Below are 20148 nucleotides of genomic sequence, written 5' to 3'. Positions count from 1 at the left end.
ACTTTATCTCTGTTCTCAGAAATTCTTTGACTGCTCAAAACTATAACGATAGGAATAATGTGCTACGTAAAGGTAGGCCACGTCGCAGAACTTGCAGAAAGAAGATAATAAAAAAGACCAAAGTCTATTTCTTACCTCCCATTTGATATCCATTTCATGTGGCAAATGACCTTCGATTCTGATATTTTCAGGGTTCCTGTCAGGGGCTGTGGAGGAAAAGGAGTATAGATTTTGTCAGCATTGCTAGTGGAAGAAATCTCCAGTGAACGAGGCACACGAGTTTCAACAAGAATGGAATCAATTATGTAGCAGGTCTGAGTGTTTTAAAGTTCACAGAGCAGCAGCGTATCAAGTGGGCTGGAAGACCCTAACAAAAGGTACTACTGGTAAATACTGAGCGATGAAAGGAGGAAACTCAGACCTTCTGGAGGAGTTTTGTATCTCTCTGTGGCCTCGCTAGGACGCCCGGTTCCCACAGCGTTCACGGCGGACACTCGGAAGCAATAGTCGACATTGCCGTTGAGCTTGAGCTCAGCAGAGTTGCGGTTCCCAGGTACTCGGAGTAGCTCCTTCCAGTTGCTTGGTTCCCAGTGGCTCTCCTCATACTCGATAATAAACTCTGTTGACAGGCATAGAGACAATCAGAGGTCTCCCTCACCGCTATGAATCCTGCCAAAGGATTACTTATCTAACCACCAGCTGTGCAGAAAACGCCTGAAACCCTGCTCTGGGCTTGTACATTCCTCAGGGAGACTAATCATGATTCATGCTTGGATGAACCAATAATGGATTCATATTGTACAAGATGGTATCAAGCAAATCTATTTACATGCAGGATGCTGCTCAGGAATGTGTCTGTCATATTAATGGCATTCGCTACGAGATGCACTGATCCTCTCTGCGCTGTATGTCCTGACACCTGCACACATGGATGCTCCTTTTTACCTGTGGTTGAGCTGTTGTGGTCGTCCCCGGGGACCCATTTCAGCGTCACATTTCTGCCCTTGCGGTCAGACAGTACCAAGTTCTCCGGCGCATCGGGGACATCTGAAAATCATTGTAACGGCACGGCTTTTAGAAAAAGAAAATCACAGGGACACAAGATCTCTGCAGCAAGAAAAAGACCCGGGGAGCAAACGTTCAATCGTTCCCAGGAGTCAGAGGATGTGGAACCAGCTGCATCGCTGTGCTGCCCGTCACTGTTTTCTTTAGACTTTAACATGTCGACAACATCGTCAAAGAAGCTGTGCTAATAAAGCCACGGTCTGCACCTTCATGCTCTGCGCTTGGCTTCCTGACATTTTGTGGCCTTCTCGAATTTGCTGCGCATTAATGTAGCACCAGGGTGCTCTGAACTTTTGACCCCCGAAGCAGCGCTCACACGTAAGCTCACCTAACACCATGAGGAGGGCTGAGGCCACGTCTTGGTCCGCTGGAGTTTTTGCCACACATGTGTACACACCCTGGTCGCTGTGGCTCACATTCATGATGTGAAAAACACCGTTCTCCACAAAGTATCTGTCGGTAGAAACATGGAGACGGGGTATTGATTTACCAAAGGAAAAGGGCTTTTCAGCTGGGATTAGGTCTGCAGTGCTGTTTCACCAAATAAATAAATAAAAATTCTACCTTGAATTCTCAGTGTAGTTGAGGGCTATCTCCATATCATCTTTTTCCCACAGGAGCTCAAAGTCATTGCTGAAAGACTTGTCGTACTCCGCCAGGCATGAGAGCTGGGCCGTGGTACCTATTAGGATCCGCTGGTCCTCCGGGGCCACTACTATTCGAGTGGGATCTTCCAAAGGAAAGACCAAGTTACTTACATTTTGAGGCCCGTGTGAGGCTTAACACAATTCTTTTAAATGACTAAAACTGTTTACCTTTTACATAAAGCATGGCATTGATAGCAGATGATCCCTCTGTGTTTTTGGCCAAACACGTGTACTGTCCTGTGTCACCCCTCTCCACATTGTAGATCTTCAGTGACCCGTTTTCATGAACAGTAAACCTGGGTCCATGAACAGATTCAGGGGAGTCGTCTTTGCTCCTGGAGAACATGCAAAAGTTGTCAGAGGGGAGAAAAATAAATGCAAATACAGGTGGTCTACACTACTACACTATGGCAGCAGTGAAGCGATAAAAGCAGGACATCAGAGCTGAGTGACAGGGCTACTTCAGCTTGATTTGAAGAAATAGCAGGTCGTGGGTAATGAAACAGCCAGTATACTGAGGGAGTGCACGCATCGACCAGCTGAGATCTACTGCCCTCTGCTGGCAAAAAAAAGCTACACTTACCAAGTGATTGTAGAAGGAGGAGAGCTGAAGACCTTGCAGTGCATCGTCACTCCCTTCCTCTCCACAACAGAGTATTCCTCCCCCTCACTTGTTAAAATCATGGGCTGCAAATCTGCAAAAACCAGCAGGAGACGCTCATCATAACATCGTAACAGTGCTGTTAGAAAAGCACAATATATTTTTTTCACCGTGGAGGAAATGGCTTCGACAAAAAAAAAAAAAAAACCCACACAGCTAGATTAGGTTTTAAAAGCTGATAAAACAGGAATGGAAATAGGCAGATAACTGCAGGTTAAATGAGGTGACAACAGTGTTGCTTTACTTGTGCATTAACTATGAGCTTGTTGTGTTTTTAAAAAGGAAAAAAAAAGAAGAAAATAAAAAAACGATTCAGCTGACAGGTTGTCAGAAATGAGCAAATGTGAGAAAGAAATCAAAGCTGAAAACAATGGAATAATGAGTTCGCTGAGTGTGTGCACCTTATCAGTTGTAGCCAAAGCCTCCCATTAAAACGCTCTGTCTCTACTAATTGTTTACAAAGGCAGCAACTGGGACTCAGCATTCAGAGACTGTCCAGCTTTATTAACTCCTGTGTCACCAAGAAGCAACTCCCCACATTTGAGCTGCACAACAGATTTTTTTTTTTAATCTGCTCTTGTAAAGCAGCACATGTTTGTCTTGTGGCACTCGAATTGGTATGGAATTGAGAAGGGACTTGTTAGCATATAAATGGTAGGGAACAGGGCTTGTTGCTCCACAGGGAGAACGGCCATCCTGAATGAAGGAATACAGCTTGCAGACAGCTCTCCTTCCCTGGGCTCCTCACTGTTTTATGGGCATATGCCAGCATCAGCGGCAGCTCTCGAGCTTGACACATCAGTCAGCGATCTCTCTGTGTCTCACAAGGAAGTCTGAACCTTATTCATGTACGCTGCGACACAAATACTTTGTATGGATGGCATTTTCATAGACCTCGGATGGTGAAGCAGAATTTAATAAAACTGTGGCTCGCTGATATACTTACTCATGATCATGATGTTTGCATTGGACAGAATGGTTCCGTGTCTATTGGAGGCCTCACACTGATAGACAGCACTGTCAGAAACTTGGGCATTATGTATAACTATGGTGTCACCAATTACCCTCCTGTTTCGTGCTGGGGACTCTGGAATAATACAAAGGTACACTCAGTGAACACAAAGTTTTAAACCAGCACAATTAAAAAAAATCTATATGCTAAGCTGAAATTCCCAAATTAACTAACATCAAAAGAATGTGAAGCAACAATCACTTTGATTTTAAGTCTAAAACATCTGTGTGTTTGTTGTGTTAAAGTGATGTCGGCTGAAGTTGACCTAGGACCTGGCCACACTTTGGTGTACTACCAATCTGTACCAAAAGATGGAGCAGCAAACCAACGTAAACTTCTGTTTCAACCAGTTTTACCCTGGAAATCGGGCACATGCAATCATACAAACTCAGATGTTGGAGTTGAGGTGTGGTATCTTTAGTGCGTTACAGAAAAAGTGAGAAAAAACAGGAATTTTTTGGGTTCTTAAGCTATATGTCTGTGAAGGTTCTCAGTCATCCAGGTCATCGTAGTCAAAGGAGCTTGGAAAGAAAAGCGTCTGGACTTCTTTAAGTTGCTTGAAGACGTTTCACCTCTCATCCAAGAAGCTTCTTCAGTTCTAAGGTCAAATGGTGGAGAGTCCCAGATATAAACCTAGTGGGAGTTTCCCCCCACAGAGGGACAAAAGGACCCCCTGATGATCCTCTAATCGCCTGAGCCAAGGTGTGAAACTGGGCGTGGGTCCCAATCAGCCAGAGTTTCGGGTGAGTTCATTGTGAAACCTGGCCCCACCTTATCATGCGAATTCCTGAGGTCAGATGGCCCAGGATGTGAGTGGGCGTTAAGGCGTCTGGGAAGGGATCTCAAAACTGGATTATAGATGGCAGAGAGTTGGTGTCGTAAACCCCCGCCTCTGTTCAAAGATGGTCGCTCACAGTGGACATAGATGGCTTCTTTCACTCCTCTTCTTAAGCTAATTAATCACTAAAATCTTTAATCAAAACAGATCTCAACAGATCACATTCATCATCCTTGTAGTATATATAAATATTTAATCATAAATATATGTTCTCTCTATTTTCAATTTTAAATGACAAACTTAAATTATTTTATAATTTCATTGAAAAATACTTTGCTACGCGTCCATGCAGTACCTTGACGCCCCCACCAGGGGCCTTTTACACTAAATCCCAGTGAACTAACTGGGTACTACAATTGGTTTTATTGGTTGTTTGCTTTTTTGGATGGTTTTTAGGGGGGTTGTATTGCAATGTTTAAAGTACCTGTGCACAATGTGAACATAGCCTAGAGGCTTCACACTAACAGTTAACACTGCAGCTAACGTAGCCCTAACTAGATTTGTTATAATAAACTTTCCCCAGCTGTCAGGGATTTAAGTGACTTCATATTTTGGTTTTTGAAGCCATAGAAGGTCTTATATCCCTCATATTCTCAAACATGCAGTGCACATTACCTTTAATGTACAAACCTAATTAATAGCATTCACGTCAGTGTTTTACTTGTCTCTGTTTGTCTTTTCTTAGATTCTATGGTTGTGTCTCAACAGATACTACACAATTAAGTTCACATTCATCATCCTTGGAGTACTTTCCCACTTCTGGATACTTCCTCCTCATGTTCTACGTTGTAACACTGAACAAAACAGCATCAACCTTTAGCCTTTCTGTGGGGTTCAACATGTCTAGCAATCACAAGGAGCTCGCAGTACAAAGAAGTGAAGTGAGCTTTAAGTGAGACTGCTGTGGGACTGACCCTGCAGAGGTCCACCGTTCACCCTCCATGTAGTCGTCGGCTGAGGAATCCCACTGGCAGAGCACTTGATGTGCACGTCTGAGCCGATCATACTGAGCTGACTCTCAGGCTCAAACACCCACTCTGGAGGCTCTGAGAACACACAGTCAGCGTGATGTTATCAGTATAAAGAAGACACTGAGCACTTACAGAGGAGAACACAATCACAGGAATAGTTACGCAATATGTATTATTCAGTAAAAATGAATGCTACATTTACTACCGATTACACACAGAAATGGACCCACAAAAGGCTCTTCCGCTGCCTTCAGCCTCACCACCTGCCACCATGATATAGAGATTATACTATTATGCATTACTTGGAATTATTCTTAACACCGTCTTTCACACACACAACCATGTTTAACATAGCAATCAAAACAAAGGAAGCTGACAGTGAAAATGCATGTTTATGCAATCAGATCTTCATCTTTCAATGATATTTAAAGCTTTTTTTTTCCATTTGAGGCTTATTTGAGGAAAATAAGAATAAAACTGTATCAGCCATCAGAGCCTTTTCTTAATCTTTCCTGTACCTGATAACCATTTGGCAGATCCACAATCCGTAAAGTGGGAACAGAGTATATTAACTAAATAAAAACTAGCTCCATTTCCACTAATCATAGAATCTTACTTACAGATTAAAGCATTAGAGTTAGGTGATAATTTGATATACAATAACAGAAGAATCATACTTTTTCTTAAAGCAGAACTTTTACTTGTGAGGATTTTAACACAATGTATCGTCACAGCAGCTGGTCTTTAAACCCCTTTTTATCAATGATTAGACGAATTTGTCAAACAGAAATAATGAAATCAATGTAGACAAACCAGATGTGACAACATTGCAGTGTGTTGCACTGTACACTATTTTTACCTTCGACTGTCACGGTGAAGGTATGTTGAACTTCTCCCAGTGGATTCTTTGCCTTGCACATGTACTTCCCACTGTCTTCCAGCTCAGCTCTTGGCACAATCACCAATTTTCCATGATTCTCAAATCTCACTTTACTAGGAAATTTGTGGCCGATTTTCATCCATTCAACCTGTGGAGTTGGACTGACAGAAAATGGGAACAAATGGTGAGCCTAAAAATAGTGACATACTGCCTTTACATGGCTAAAATTAAAGGTCCTGGAAGGGCTAGAGCTTATCCCAGCAGTCATAGGGCAAGAAAGATAGCTAGACCCTGGACTGGTCACCTGTCTGTCACAGGGAAAACACAGACAACCATTCACACCTACAACCAACCAAACTAATTAAGTGTCTTTGGACTGTGCGAGGAAGCCAGAATACCTGAAGAGAATCCATGCAAACACATCCACACCACCATGCTACTCTAACATAGCAATATAACTGCTAATATAGTAACTCTAAAACATTAAGGTAAATTATTACTCACAATCCTTCAGCAATACACTCCAGGTTCAGGTCCTCTCCTTTGACCAGCTGTATCTCTGATTTGCCACCAGGGGGCGTCAGAAGAGAGGGTTTTCTCTCCAGAATTGCATTAGCTGAAAAGAACAGAATACACAGTAAGACAGAACAGCGTATTCACACATCTTTCTTGTGCATAAAGCAGTTCATACACATGCAGAAATACACTAATATAACTTACCATTTTCAGAACTGTCACTTTTTCCTAAAATCATGACGGATGAGACCAAAAAAACAAACACACAAACAAACAAGAAAAAAAAACACACACACACAATGAACATGTGAAAAATGTGGATGATGCACATCACCAACATCTGAGTCACATCATAAAATCATAGAAACAAAAAGACGCGCACAAACAAAACAGTGTGACACTGGGATGGCTTTTGAAGTGTTTCCTTTCAACAACGGTATCGGCGAATGTGCTGGTAAATGAACAGTGCTCCAAAATCAAAGTACACGTCACGCTGGTTTGAGAGGCAAACAATAATCGAGTGGAGACAAAGAAAACAACGAGACACCTACTTGTCTTGACAATGACAGACATGGCGGTCTTCTGAACGATCGTTCGTATTCTGGGGAAGGAGGCGAAGCAGCAGTAGTCTCTCCCGCTGTCCTTCTCCACTGCGTGGGAGAAGTAAAGGTCTCCGTTCAGGCCCACGGACACCCTCTGATCCTGCTCAATGTGCTGGAGATCTGAGCACAGGAAGACGGTGGCAATGATTCCATGTAGATGTAAACAATCTTTAATTGAACAACTGCTGATTTAAATCCATGTACTTCAGCTTAACCCAGCTAAACGACATTGGAACATAATGAAGTAATTTTCCTAATACTTCACTGAGACAGTTACTAAGACCTTCACAAAAAAATATCTGTTTACAGATTGACATTGATTGAAATTTTATGGCTTGGGAATAGTAAAAATCAACTACCATCATCTAATTTGGATCACTTGTTATATGTTTCATAAACACAGCTGCACACAATAATGAATTCCCCTCTCATTTTTAAATAACTGTGGCACAACGAGAATGAATGTTTCACTGTTTTACAAAGACCTAGAAGAATAGTCTTTATTTTGGTCTTCTGTACCTTATTAATCTCTGGTATAAACTTCCAAACTGCCTATGAAGCAGAGAAAGCTCATCACTCTAATAACCCCACCAGCTGAAGCAGTCATTTCTGCACTGATATAATGGATAACACTTCTATAACACTTCTGCCACCACGGCTGTGAAGTGTCTTTATACATGGAAAAAAAATCTTTTAAACTGTTCAAAAACACTCCATACCATAATTTTACTACTGGCTTCTTCCAACTCTTCAGTAAAGCTAAACATAACAAACATTTTACCTGATATATTTCATGTATGTGGGAACGTGAATATAAAGAAGTTCTGTGGCTTTGAAAAGAGAGTCTGCAGTGACTTTCCTTCTGATTAGCATGTGATTCAAAACACATTTTTATAAGCCTAATATATCTTATGAAATTTACCGTCTAAACTATTTTTAATTAACCAAGTTAGAAAGTCAACACAACTGAAAACAAAATAAATTCATAATTATAATAAAGGTCAATCATAAAGGACCAATATGGCAAGGCCATGATGATCCACTTGGTAAAATAAATCCGCTTGGCATCTTTCTTGGCCTTAAGACAACAATTGTGATGGCTAAAGATCCAAACGGGACACAAAAGAAAGAAAAAAAAGAAAGTCAACACCAAACTGTGCACTCATCACAACATGAGATATTACTTACTAATAGTCATCCAGTAGATCTGCAGTGGAGGTATACCGTTAGGTGGGTCACATTTTAAAGTAAATGGCTGGCCTTCTTCTACCACGACAGGATCGAGTGTCTCTTTAGGGAATTTAGGAACATCTGAAAACAAGATAAACTAGAGTTGAAAAAAATAATAAATAATGTGGTGCAGTTTTTCTTTTCAACAGAAGGTGGCAGTAATATCATTCTTGAATTCTACGTGTAGCACGTGTCAGTTTTACCTGTGCTGCGAATCATTCAATAGATTGAATCCTAGTGTGCTCTGTTTATTTATTTATTATCTTCAGTTCTGGCCCTCAGAAACAAAACAGACATCCCTACCGCTATTGTTCATGGCCCTGTCACCAGTGCTGAGCGGTTGAAGCCCAGCCAAATTTAGTCAAAGTCCCCTGTGGAGTGGATTTTCTTGGAGAATTTATGTAGTGTTCTTGGGAACAAAATGAAAAATGAGGCAAAGGAAATGATGGAGAGGCTAGATCACACCCGATGCTTTTTCTGGTGCAGACCTACAGATGAGACGCTGCGAGGGGTGGAGCGCTCGGGAACCTCAATGACTTTCTGCCACGTCCAATACAATGAAAAGCTCACAACAGAGAGGTGCAGTCATTACAGGGAGCTGCTGGCCCTGAATCACTTTGAAAGCTCTGTAACAGAGCACCTCACACACACACATCTGCACGCACACTCAAAGATGCAGGTTACTCACTGGGCACAATGAACTCAATCTCCTTCGATATGGCGATGCCTAGTTTGTTTGAGGCGTAACAGCGATAGGTTCCCTGGTACTCTGTAAGGTTCCCATTATTGGGTATCACAAAGGTCCCAGAATTCTCTTCTTTCATCAGGCGGGGGTCTTGAAAGGGGTCGAATTCCTGGTCATTCTTTGTCCATCTGAATCTACATAAAGAAAGCCAGTGTTAAAATGTCAAGTCTTAAAGCTGAGACCGTAGAACACTCAGTACCGAAAGTTACAAATCAAAGCATCGAAGTGCAACATGTTGATGCTAAAGTGTTGTTTGGTATTTAGTGTCTGTTTGACTGCTAATAACAAGCTCCCGTCCTTTGAAGTACTCACTCTGGCTCGGGATTCCCTTTGGCTTCACAAATCACGGGGAAGCTTTCGTCAAAGGGAAAGGCGATGAGAGTGCTGGGCGACTGAGCTGTGATGGTGGGCAGCTGCTCAACTGGGCAACAAACAGACAGGCAAGCATGAAAATTAAAGAAACAACACAGGCTTCAAGAAAGCTATTAAGAAATGTGTCATACTCATCATGATACTAGGACAGTGGTTCCCAACATTTTAGATTTGTGAATGCCAATTTCCTGAGGAATATGCTTTTGACTTAGCTCAACACATCTTCAATATAGTCTGCTTTTGAGGTTTTAAGAGGTCTGGCATGGAAAAGTGCCATCTTGTTGTATTTTGGAAGACAAAAATGACCATATTTCAACAAGTGCTATCAGTCAGTTACAGGCTAATTCTAGCAAGTTTACTTAGCATCCATAAGCTGAATGGATGTAATACACAGTCACAGATACTTGCTAATTAGTGCATGTAACATATTCATAATATCAAATCATATAATACTAGAATTCTACTCAGCAAAATTGGCTGGTCTGTACCTCACAGGAGGTCATAACATTTGTCAAATAATGGGATTAAAATGCTGCAAAAGGCACCAACACCTTAAACATGTTACAACATGGTCCAGTTCAATGACTTTATTTAGTGGATGCCAAGCAGACACTGATCAGGGGTGTGACTGCTGTAACTGTTAATATAAAGATTGAGGCTATCAGTAGAGGCCCAAACCATTTTTGTGTACAAGGCTCCAAACATGGTCTTTAACCCTCTGCGGTCTAACCCAGTAGATGTGCCCACAGTGGGAAGGTGTGTGGGTGAACTGTGGGGGTTGTGGGCAAACACAAACTTATCCCACACTGGTCATAAGCGGGTGTGCCCACACAGAGCCCACAGCAGGTTTTCCCTTTGGGGACCTTCTATGGGTTTTATTAGCAAACCCATAGTTGGCTTGCCCAAAAAAAACCCACGTGGGACCCATGTAGGCTAGTTCATGTAGGGCCCACAATAGTTTTACTCCTTGCGGCTCCCAAGACCCCTTATTAAGAATGATTTAGGTCTCTTCCTGATTGCAAACAAAGTATTTAAAACATTATTGCATATTTTAGTTGCCTCGGGTTGGGATTTCGGGTTAGGGTTTTGGTTTTCACCACTTACAAATTAGACCTCAGAGGGTTAATGATCAAACATTGGGCACTGTAGAATGGAAATGTATGGGTTTAACTCATTTCTGTAGCAACCTTCAAATGGCTAACTGAGGAACTGCAGTTTTGGCACTTTCAACTTAGCTTCATTGCTGCTTGGTTGGGAACCACTGCACTACTATGACAATTACATGTCCAAAAACAAAGAAAACAAATGTATCTATTAAGATGACAGTGTGCTAATGCAATGAATCACAATAAAAGCTCTTCATTTAGTCCCTGATGGCCTTGATGATAAAGCAGTGACATGTGGTGTGGATGGAAAAGCACATGCCTAGTCCTAGAAGTGCTAGAAGTGTAAATACCAGTATTATGGAGTCATGACTGATGACACATGGTATTCAGATCCAACACATATGGCTGTAAGTAAAGCTAGTGCTAAGCTTAATTGAAAGCCAGGAGATGAAAAGGAAAGAGCAGAAGACTTCACTAATACTAGCTACAGTATGGCAGGGTAAACTTACTGTTTATGTGACCTAAAACTATATAATCCATGGCAGCAGGGGGAAATAAACCAGAAACAGTCAGCAGTGTGGGAATAATCCTTTAACATACACCCGTGTTATGGAAAACACAAGCTAGAATTAAAAAGACTTCTCTGACAATGAGCCCCAAAATGCAGCCGCCTTTTTCACAAAACCTGTTTGAACTGTTCTTTATCAAGGCCTTAAGAGATATTTTTTAACTGAATAATTTAGAGGAAGAGGGTTGATGCGCGTTACCAAGGAAACTGGGATACACGCATACAGCTAACACAAAATGAAAGAAAAACCTGATTCAAACAAGATAATAACTGTAAATATATTCAATTCACAAAATGCTTGACGATTGTAACAGTTCTCTACAGTGTGATGTATTCCCCTCTAAATTATTCAGCGCCTTTCTTTTTCTGATAAAAAGCACTTCAAGGAGAAGTGCTCTCTGTGGATGAGCACAAACAACAAAACAGCCCTTTATACATTTAACCTTTCTTTCATTCATGAATCGTTTTCTTGGAGTAGCTCTGAATGTGTGTTTATGTGCCAGTCTGTCAGTCTGTTGTCAGAATTCAACCAATTTGTGCAGAACTGTAACTCATCACAGAGAAATTTGGAAACCCCACCATAACTTTTATGATTTATTTGTTTACAGATGAATTTACACGTGAATTACCTCTTGCAGATTTTTTTTATCATTAAAAGAAGATTGTTATTTCAGTCATCATCTCTTCTGGGACTGTCCTGCGCTTCCACTCACATACTTCGAAAGCAAGCAAGTGGTGGAGCAGAGAGCAGCAGCAAGACCCCCAGACAGAACAGAGCAGATATCAATGTGACACTGATTAAGCCAGACATAACATAAAAGGGGTGGGCATGGGTTGTTAAGTGGCTTGCAGACGCCAAATGATTGTGAAGAAATGAATCAGCAGAGCAATCATCTGATGTAGACTGGCAGAAGTTATCTGATCTGGAATTAGAGCTGAGCTCACTTTTGTGGTGTGCCTGAACTAAAGCTGGAGTTTGGAAACTACATTGTTTTTATTAAACCAGATGTTTTGAGCTTGAAACTAGTGACTGAGACAATAAAGTCATCAGGAAAGATTTCACCTAAGCATTAAATCATAAGTTAGACTGTACTTTGAGGAAGTACACTCTAACTTCTACTTGCAACTACAGGGTTCACCCCCTGCAGGCCATCAGACAGAGGGCAGGTTTAAGACACTTCAGCCCTAGTTTCCCTTTTCAGACCTGGAGGCTGCATTCATCTTTAAACACTCATCAGCCACTTTGTCAGCTGCTACAGTCAGATGGCAGCCACTCTGTGCATTTAGGCATGTAGTCATGGTCAAGTCGACCTGCTGAAGATCAGCCTGAGCATCAGGATGGAGGAGGAAGGTGATTTAAGTTACTTTGAAGGTAGGGTAGCTGCCAGATGGAGTGGTCTGAGTACTTCAGAAACTGCTGATCTACTGGGATTTTTCTGCACTACTATCTCTAGGGTTTAAAGAGAATGGTCCAAAAGAGAGAAAATATCCCTATTTCTGCTACAATACGTGGATGGTAGGATCAGACACAGTTCAGGCTTCTGCTGCTGGTGTAATAATGCGGTTTTCTTGGCACAACTTGAGGCAACTGAGCATCATTTAAACAACACAGCCCACCTGAGTGTTGTTGCCCACCACGTTCATCCCTTTATGACCAGAATGTACCCATCTTCAGATGGCTGCTTCCAGCAGGATAACACACCTTGTCACAAAGCTCAAATCTTCTCAAACTGGTCCCTTGAACATGACACTGAATTCACTGTACTCAAATGGCCTCCACAGTCACCACATGTCAATCTAATAGAGCACCTTTGCAATGTGGTGGAATGAGAGTCACTACATGGATGTGCAGCAGACAAATCTGCAGCAATTGAGGGATATGTGAATATGGACCAAAAAGTGGATCCAACCCAGTGCGAGCAAGATATACCTAATAAAATGTCTGGTTGATGCATATGCACTCTGTCTTCTTTCGCTGCTAATCCTTCACTATCCTTGCACTGAGCATGTGTTGTATTGTTAGATTTTAAATTTCTGAAAACAGCTACTTCCTGCAAATGAAGAGAAAAACAGTGATGCATACCTGGGCAGCTAAGAATTTAGTTAAAGCATTTGTTTTCACATTATTATTTTGACAAGAGCATAGCTGCTTTAATAGAGTCTTTTATTCTTAGACGTTTGGTTTTATTTGCCAAATTTCCGGTATGCATTTCTCTGATAATTCCTGTAATTCCCAAAAAAAAAACCACAGTGGAAATGAGGTTTTTAGGGGATTTTGTCTTCTTCTTTTGTGGTGTTAACAGAATACAAAAATTACATTCCAACTTGAAAGCAGAGTTATGTTGTTAGACATAATGTATCTTTTTATCTGGATAATCCACATGATGTCATGGTTTTTTCAGTAGAGGAGGTTTTCTTTGATACAAAAGAAAAAGCTCTAAGAAAACTCTTTTCTATTTCTTTTGTCATCCCACTGAAGCCCCTCCTAAATCATCCTGCATCCTTTGTTGTGAATGTGTGACTTGTGAAAGAGTCGTGACTTACCTTCCAGCGGGATGTCAATGGCTGAGGTCGTATGAAAGGCACAAATACAGATAACCACCAACAGCACGGTGGCCAGTCTGGGGCTCCTCAGCAACCTCATAGTGTCGAGATCTCGGACAGTCACAGGAAATTAACGCTCTCCACTTTGTTTTCAGTTCATGACTATGGTGAAGATGCAGTACCTGTAAGGTAGCACAGATGTAGAAGACCCCATGAATCCACCCACGCGCTGGCAGACAGAAAGGCAAAAAACTCCAAACAAAACAAATCCCCCGTGACTCCAAGCCCGACTGCTCTCTGCTCAGCCAGGCATAACCAGGCACACATTTTCATTCCCATCAACGGGGACTCAGTTCTGAGCTAGTTCATATTTTGGTGTGACAAAGAGAAGAAATATTCACATTAAAGCCTCCTATCATCCCATTTCCCCATGGGGCTCAATTGTTTTGTAGTCTGCGGAAGTGTGCGGCACAAAGCATATTTCTCAAGCGACAATGGAAAGAAATAAACAAATGAGGGAGCCTGTGGATTTATTAATGCGTGGCAGATGTTCAGCATTACTTTTGGAAAAAGCCAAGATTGAAATCAGCATCAAAATTACCATCAAAGTTTGGCCGATTTAATCATCGTGCTGTTTTGATCTGTGCCTGCATGTTTCTGATAACAATGACTCAAAGAGATTACGAATGCGGACCATTTTATCTTTTATTGCAGCAAATACTGTTGCCTGAGGGGTGGGAGACATAAAAAGCATGCATAGTTAACAGTCAGACTGAGTAAGCTGTCTGCACTTGCACACCGACAGAGCTGCAAGAGGACAGAGTGCTGGATAATTTTCCATCCAATAGACGAGAGTCTGGACCATAATGAGCGCATGATCGGTCCAGAGCAATGTATGGGAATTCTAATGTCTTGGAGCAGTACTATAAGAAACCTCTGGGGTGTCACTTCATTAGTCATCCCCATGTTGGCTGTGACCCAGCTCAGCAGGTCATGCTGGAGTAATTAGCTCAGCAGCTAACAACAAAACAGAAGACTAATACAGAAACATTAGAGTTTTAGAGAAATCTTAAAGCTGCTGGCCTACAGAGAACTCGTGACATTCGTGTAAAACTGAAATGTAGTAAAGAGCATCACAAAGGATAAAATCCAGTAATTGCAATTACTGTATTATTAATGTTGCTAAGCAAACCAATTAATGTCAAGGAAAGTATCTGAGTATATGAGCGGCACAGTAACTACCACTCAACCAACTGAGCAGTATCTTTAAAAGAGCTTCCTCTTTACAACAGCGCTCAAATCCAGCTCACTCTTTTCTTAATCTTCTGGCTGCTTTCTCCAGTTCAATAGGCAACACTGAGGTCAAACGCCTGTTCAAGGAGTGTAATTGAATAATTGACCAGAGGAGGGGAAAAAAAGAGTCGATTTCATTCATTGGATGCAGGCGTGCTGTCAGATGGATGTGCACTCTGAACTCTTCAACCATACCTCATGGTAATGGTATTAAGTCTGCCTGAACCAATTTGTGCTATGCCCCACCCACAAACAGCATCACCAACAAGGTGCTAGGTGCTGTATGTCACATACATCAACCCACTCGATCACAATTTATGTCTATTGGCTATATTTCCAACTGAAGATTTGTGTGTCAAACTCATCCAGGAAACTGCCTCAGGCTTTTCTTTATTTTAGCCTTCCCACACATGGTGTTTTATGATAATCAAACAGATCCAAATTAAAAGCTAGGGGTTTTGTGCTAATTACCTTGTGCATTGTTGGTTAGCCCCACCTGGTTAAGGAGCGAGGGCCAAGGTTACAATCCCCAGAAGAGAATGTGCTTTCATTGTCTTATTGTGCCGGCCAAAATCCTTTACCAACCTAACAACACCTTCAATGGATTACACTTGGTTCAAACTGTGCCTGATCATTTGCCTTCTGATTTAATTTGTTCCCCCCTCGTTAAACATTTATTGAGAACTCACTTGGCCATCTGGCTGAGGGAGGTCCGCTAAGAGCTTAACTGCTGCGAGTGATGAAGTCTGCATTGAACTCACAGGGTATGGTGCCTATTGGAACTATATGATGCACAGGAGAGAGGGCACCACTCTCTCGTCTGATTTACAGACCGTGGGCTGCTCTTAATCCCCGCCTCTTTCAAGAGCAATCACACCAGCCAGAGATTGATGAAGCTGGCAGAAGGTTAAAAGCTGCTCGCTGTGGGAAGGCCAGTATGAACCCTAACCTTCCTCGGCCAAGGCTCAGACGAGACAGAAGCTCCGCTGTGGAGGGGGGGCAAATGGAGGGAAATGGGCCAAGTGGAATCTGCCTGTGAAACTTTAAGGCTCTCTCCGAGTGACAGATTCAGTGCACTCTTCGATAGACTTCCTCGTTGTCAACAAGACCAAATCATTTTTGATTACTTATCCATTTAATACAAAGGCACTTGTGATAGCATCATTAATGTCTTGCCATTCCCTTACTTTCTCAAATTATGCCACTGATGTATTAGGGCTAAAAAGGGGGGCGGAGGGTGTCCTGTTTTCACAATCTCAAAAAAAAAAGGAAACCACTGTGTTTTCATAATAACACAAGTTAATAATCTTAGTGATTTAGTTAATGGAGAACTTAGAGAAATTAACTTGGGCAGTGGAGAGCGAATTTTCTACTATCTGTTGACATTACATCGACTACAAAAATAAATCAAAGTATAACTGGAACATTAATCAATTAAAAATAAATCAGCCTTTTTTATTAGCAAAGAAAAGTGGGGATAAGGCCTGTGACTTCGAAGTGATCTACTAATTATATTCTTGATTTATATTGTGATGTACAACACAGCAATCAACCATCAACTTGTAAGAGTCTAAAATAAAGTCTACAAATTCCTGAACAACTGTCCACAGCCAAACCCTGCGAGTCTAATTGCTGGTGCCTGGGACTGTGCTTTGTCTCTCTGTGCAGTGCTTGGTGGTAATGTTCCAGGTTATAAATTTAGGTTCCTGTCTTTGTAAGCCCCATTTTTAAACAGTCTGATTCACTGAGCATGCAAACCGGGCCATAAATAGCCACAGTAGCTTCATCCGTTTTATCCCAGACACCTTATTTACCTTATTTCTCCCAGACAGTCCTTTACACTTAAGGTAACCGTGAACCTGAGAGACTCTGCAAAAAGCTCTCGTCTCTCCTTTCTCTTTGACTACAAGGACGTGTGTTCTGTCGGTTGATTAAACCTTTGTTGTTTTGAGGGAAGTGTTCTATCAGCTCATACTGTGAAAAGAGATGTGCTTTTCTGTTATATGCTCTAATGTGCTGTGTTCCTTCTTTTTTAATGCCTCTCAGAATTAAATGTAAGACCAACTTCACAACAACAAAAACAGAAAACAAAAACTCCATCATTTATTCTGTGTTAGGTTCACCCATTTGCATTTGTTGAGCTAGTTGATGCTTGAGTTTTAAAGGTGTTGTCAGTCACTTTTGCAGTTATTTAATAGAAAAAAATAAAAAATATTCATCTTCCTCATCTCAAGTGTCATCTCCCAGTAAAGGCTCTAACACACATGCATAAATGTGCTTATTTATTCCAAATAATACGGCGGTTATTGTATGCAGATTAGACATGTGCTAATATTAACATCGTGCCAGCTAATTGTAGGCTTGAGTGTCCTAAAAATCATATACTCTCTCTGATAAAAAGTTTGATTACACCATCACATTGTAATGGAATATATTAACTGACACTATTAACTAAGTGTCAGTACAACAATGTTAGATCAAACACACTTACACTAACGCCAGTTAACAGCAGCTAACAGAAGCAGCGCTTACTGACAGAAATGTTCCTCAACGACTCACCTCAGTATAGCTTTCATCACACGACAGTGAGCTTCACTGGTTTGTATCAGGCTCCTTTCAAAAGGTTTTACAGCCTTGTCCAGAGTAAATAGGTGTGAACACAAACTGAGGTAACAGCTGAAGATGAACGGCAGCCAGAGTTATTTGTCCTACAGGATTATGCAGTTGACTATTGACATCTAGTGGGGAGATTTTACATACTCTAACAACACATGTATCCTTGTTCGTGAGCTAATTTAATTTTGCTGATATAGGCTTTCATGTAAAAATGTGTTCACATGTGGGGACTGCGATATTTTCCACTGTACCCAATTTTACACTTCACACAAAATACAGCATACTTCATAAACACCTTGATTGAATTTGTGCTTCTTCACGTCATTGTGAGTACACCCACAGCACGTGTTCTCAGCTAAAATAAATGCACATCATTTTCATCACATTCAAAGATACCAACAGGCTCTTAAGCAGCAGTTTAAGGCTAAGTACCTTCAAAATGCAGAGTGGAGCAGGCAGGGATTTAACTGCTATTTGCCATCATTACTGAAGAAATCATAATGAAAAAAGATTTTACAATTCTGAATCGCTATGTCTAATAAAATCCTAAAATCCTACTGCCCACGTTTTAGCATTTTTAAGACATTTGAAAGACTGACTTACAAATTAACTGTCAGTTCAAATTAAGGCCTTATTTTTACATGAATAAATTCAGTGCCTTTTAACTTCTTGGCGTTGATTCCAAGAGCTTTACTGCTTTTCTTCACACTCTTGTACTGTTTACTGTATCACTACGCAGCCTTTTTACTTAAGGAAACAATTCTGGCACGCCTTCACAGTACAACTGGCAGGATCTGTCTATCGGTTTCTTGACTCCTATAGTTTAGCCATCTGCTCTAGCTTAACACCCAAACTTTAAGCCATAAACATGTACTAACAGATCATATAAAAGGATCAGACAATGTAAGGAAGTATTTCAAGGAAAAATACCACACTAGCAAGTTGTTTCGGGAGCATTCTTCACACTTGCGAACACGTTGTTTGGTAACAGGGTGGGGTCCAAGCAGGGCCATACAAAGTTCACTACAGTAGGCCCTTGAGCTGGCACCATCTGCTCCTTTCACACACAAAGACAACAGGCAGAGAAGTGTGGGTCTACTGTAGTCTAATGTGCAAGCCTGTAATAGGATTAAGCAGATCCTCGTCTTGTCAGACTGGATTAAAATATCCTGCGTGCTAAAGTCCTGCGATGGGAAGACAGCAGCTCCGCACGCCCCTCTCATGGTCTTGATAATGCCTCCACTCTGATTCCCATTTGATCATTCAAGAACAATTAAAACAATGGACCAGCTGATTAACACTAAGCTGCAATTGACTTGCTTTGCTTCTGATGTGTTTAATGAGTTGTTTTTCAGCCATTTTCTTCCTCTTTTCTCCAATCAGTTGCTCATTTGGCATCCGATTCACACACGCTGCCTGGATCAGGGTGGAAAAATAAAACAGTTTTTTTTTTAATGTCAAAATTAATTTTCCTGTGTTTAGACATTTTGTCTTTCCCATTTACTCCTCTGAATTTAGATAGGATTCTAACCTTTTGGCAATTATAATCCTTATCAGTAGTTTTCTACAAGCTTGACCATGCAATTCATCTGATATTAAAATATTAGAAAAAAGAAAACAGAAACAAGATGATAAATGGGTATAGGAAGCAATAAGCGATAACATGCCTGACTAATTGAGATCTGGCTTTACAGCACTTCAGAAAGCAAGACTGTTCAATTACCACACCATTAATATTTCAGGGATCTCTAGCCTTCGGATGCTGCGAGCACTGGGAGCGCTGTGGTGACAGGATGAGGATGGAAGAGGCTGTGGATGAGAAATGAGAAGAGATCCTCAGGTGTAAAGGAAATAGAGTGGGTGTACGGATGAGCTGAGGGGTTTGTGACCTCTGTGTTGTGTATGAACTAATGAGGAAAGGCCTTCGTAACCCTGCATGAACTCTCACTACCTGAGAGAGGCAGATATACTACACACTGCAGTGAATCTGCAACTGCAGCAAGACGATCATGAGACCAGCTGGAAGTATGAGCATGTATGTTGTAGTTCATTAAACAAAAGAGAGCATAAACAACTGAAGAGCTCTTCAATCACTAGAAGTTGTCATCTTGTCAGTAATGTCTCTGCTCTATTCTTTATAAATACAAGCACACAACATCTTTCCCTTCAGCAGTGTGTCTCAGTCAAGTCTACGTGTAATATTAAGAAACAGGACTGAAACATGTACAGACAAACCCTCGTCATATATGGTAGCCACTAACTCTTATTTCTTCTCTGAATTATGAGTTTTAATTATCGTCTGTTGCATAATTCATATGCCTAATGAAAACACTTGGATGGATCGCCAAAGTATGTCACATGACATGGTAATAAATCATCCAGGATGTATGTGCCATGCTTTCATAGTCCTCACTCTGAACCTGTTAATGTGTTTAAAGCTAAAGGAAGGTTTGCACTGCACCTGTCTGCATCACAGCTTACA

General features: G+C 41.2%; 1 protein-coding gene across 9 annotated transcripts in view; it reads right to left on the bottom strand.

Moving 5' to 3' along the window:
* chl1b (cell adhesion molecule L1-like b) overlaps positions 1–20148 on the bottom strand; it is an 81838-nt gene that overhangs the window by 22128 nt on the left and 39562 nt on the right. For 7 of the 9 annotated variants that reach the window (XM_082532704.1, XM_082532705.1, XM_082532708.1 and 4 more), the window contains 17 exons: positions 13758–13939; positions 9480–9588; positions 9111–9301; positions 8381–8503; positions 7142–7312; positions 6795–6818; positions 6579–6690; positions 6054–6235; positions 5138–5269; positions 3320–3460; positions 2296–2407; positions 1881–2047; positions 1630–1795; positions 1394–1518; positions 946–1047; positions 422–619; positions 136–206 (listed from right to left, as the gene is read on the bottom strand). In XM_082532704.1, coding sequence (XP_082388830.1) covers positions 136–206; positions 422–619; positions 946–1047; positions 1394–1518; positions 1630–1795; positions 1881–2047; positions 2296–2407; positions 3320–3460; positions 5138–5269; positions 6054–6235; positions 6579–6690; positions 6795–6818; positions 7142–7312; positions 8381–8503; positions 9111–9301; positions 9480–9588; positions 13758–13857 — 2226 coding nt within the window. In that variant the 5' untranslated portion in view covers positions 13858–13939. Of the gene's footprint in view, positions 1–135; positions 207–421; positions 620–945; positions 1048–1393; positions 1519–1629; positions 1796–1880; positions 2048–2295; positions 2408–3319; positions 3461–5137; positions 5270–6053; positions 6236–6578; positions 6691–6794; positions 6819–7141; positions 7313–8380; positions 8504–9110; positions 9302–9479; positions 9589–13757; positions 13940–18596; positions 19083–19394; positions 19476–20148 lie in introns of those variants that run through there. The other 2 variants (XM_082532707.1, XM_082532706.1) reach the window with 2 other exon arrangements.

The sequence above is a fragment of the Aulonocara stuartgranti genome, assembly GCF_965226115.1.
Source record: "Aulonocara stuartgranti genome assembly, chromosome: 5".
In the NCBI taxonomy this organism is placed as follows: Eukaryota; Metazoa; Chordata; class Actinopteri; order Cichliformes; family Cichlidae; genus Aulonocara; species Aulonocara stuartgranti.
This window is presented reverse-complemented; position numbering and strand designations above follow the sequence as displayed.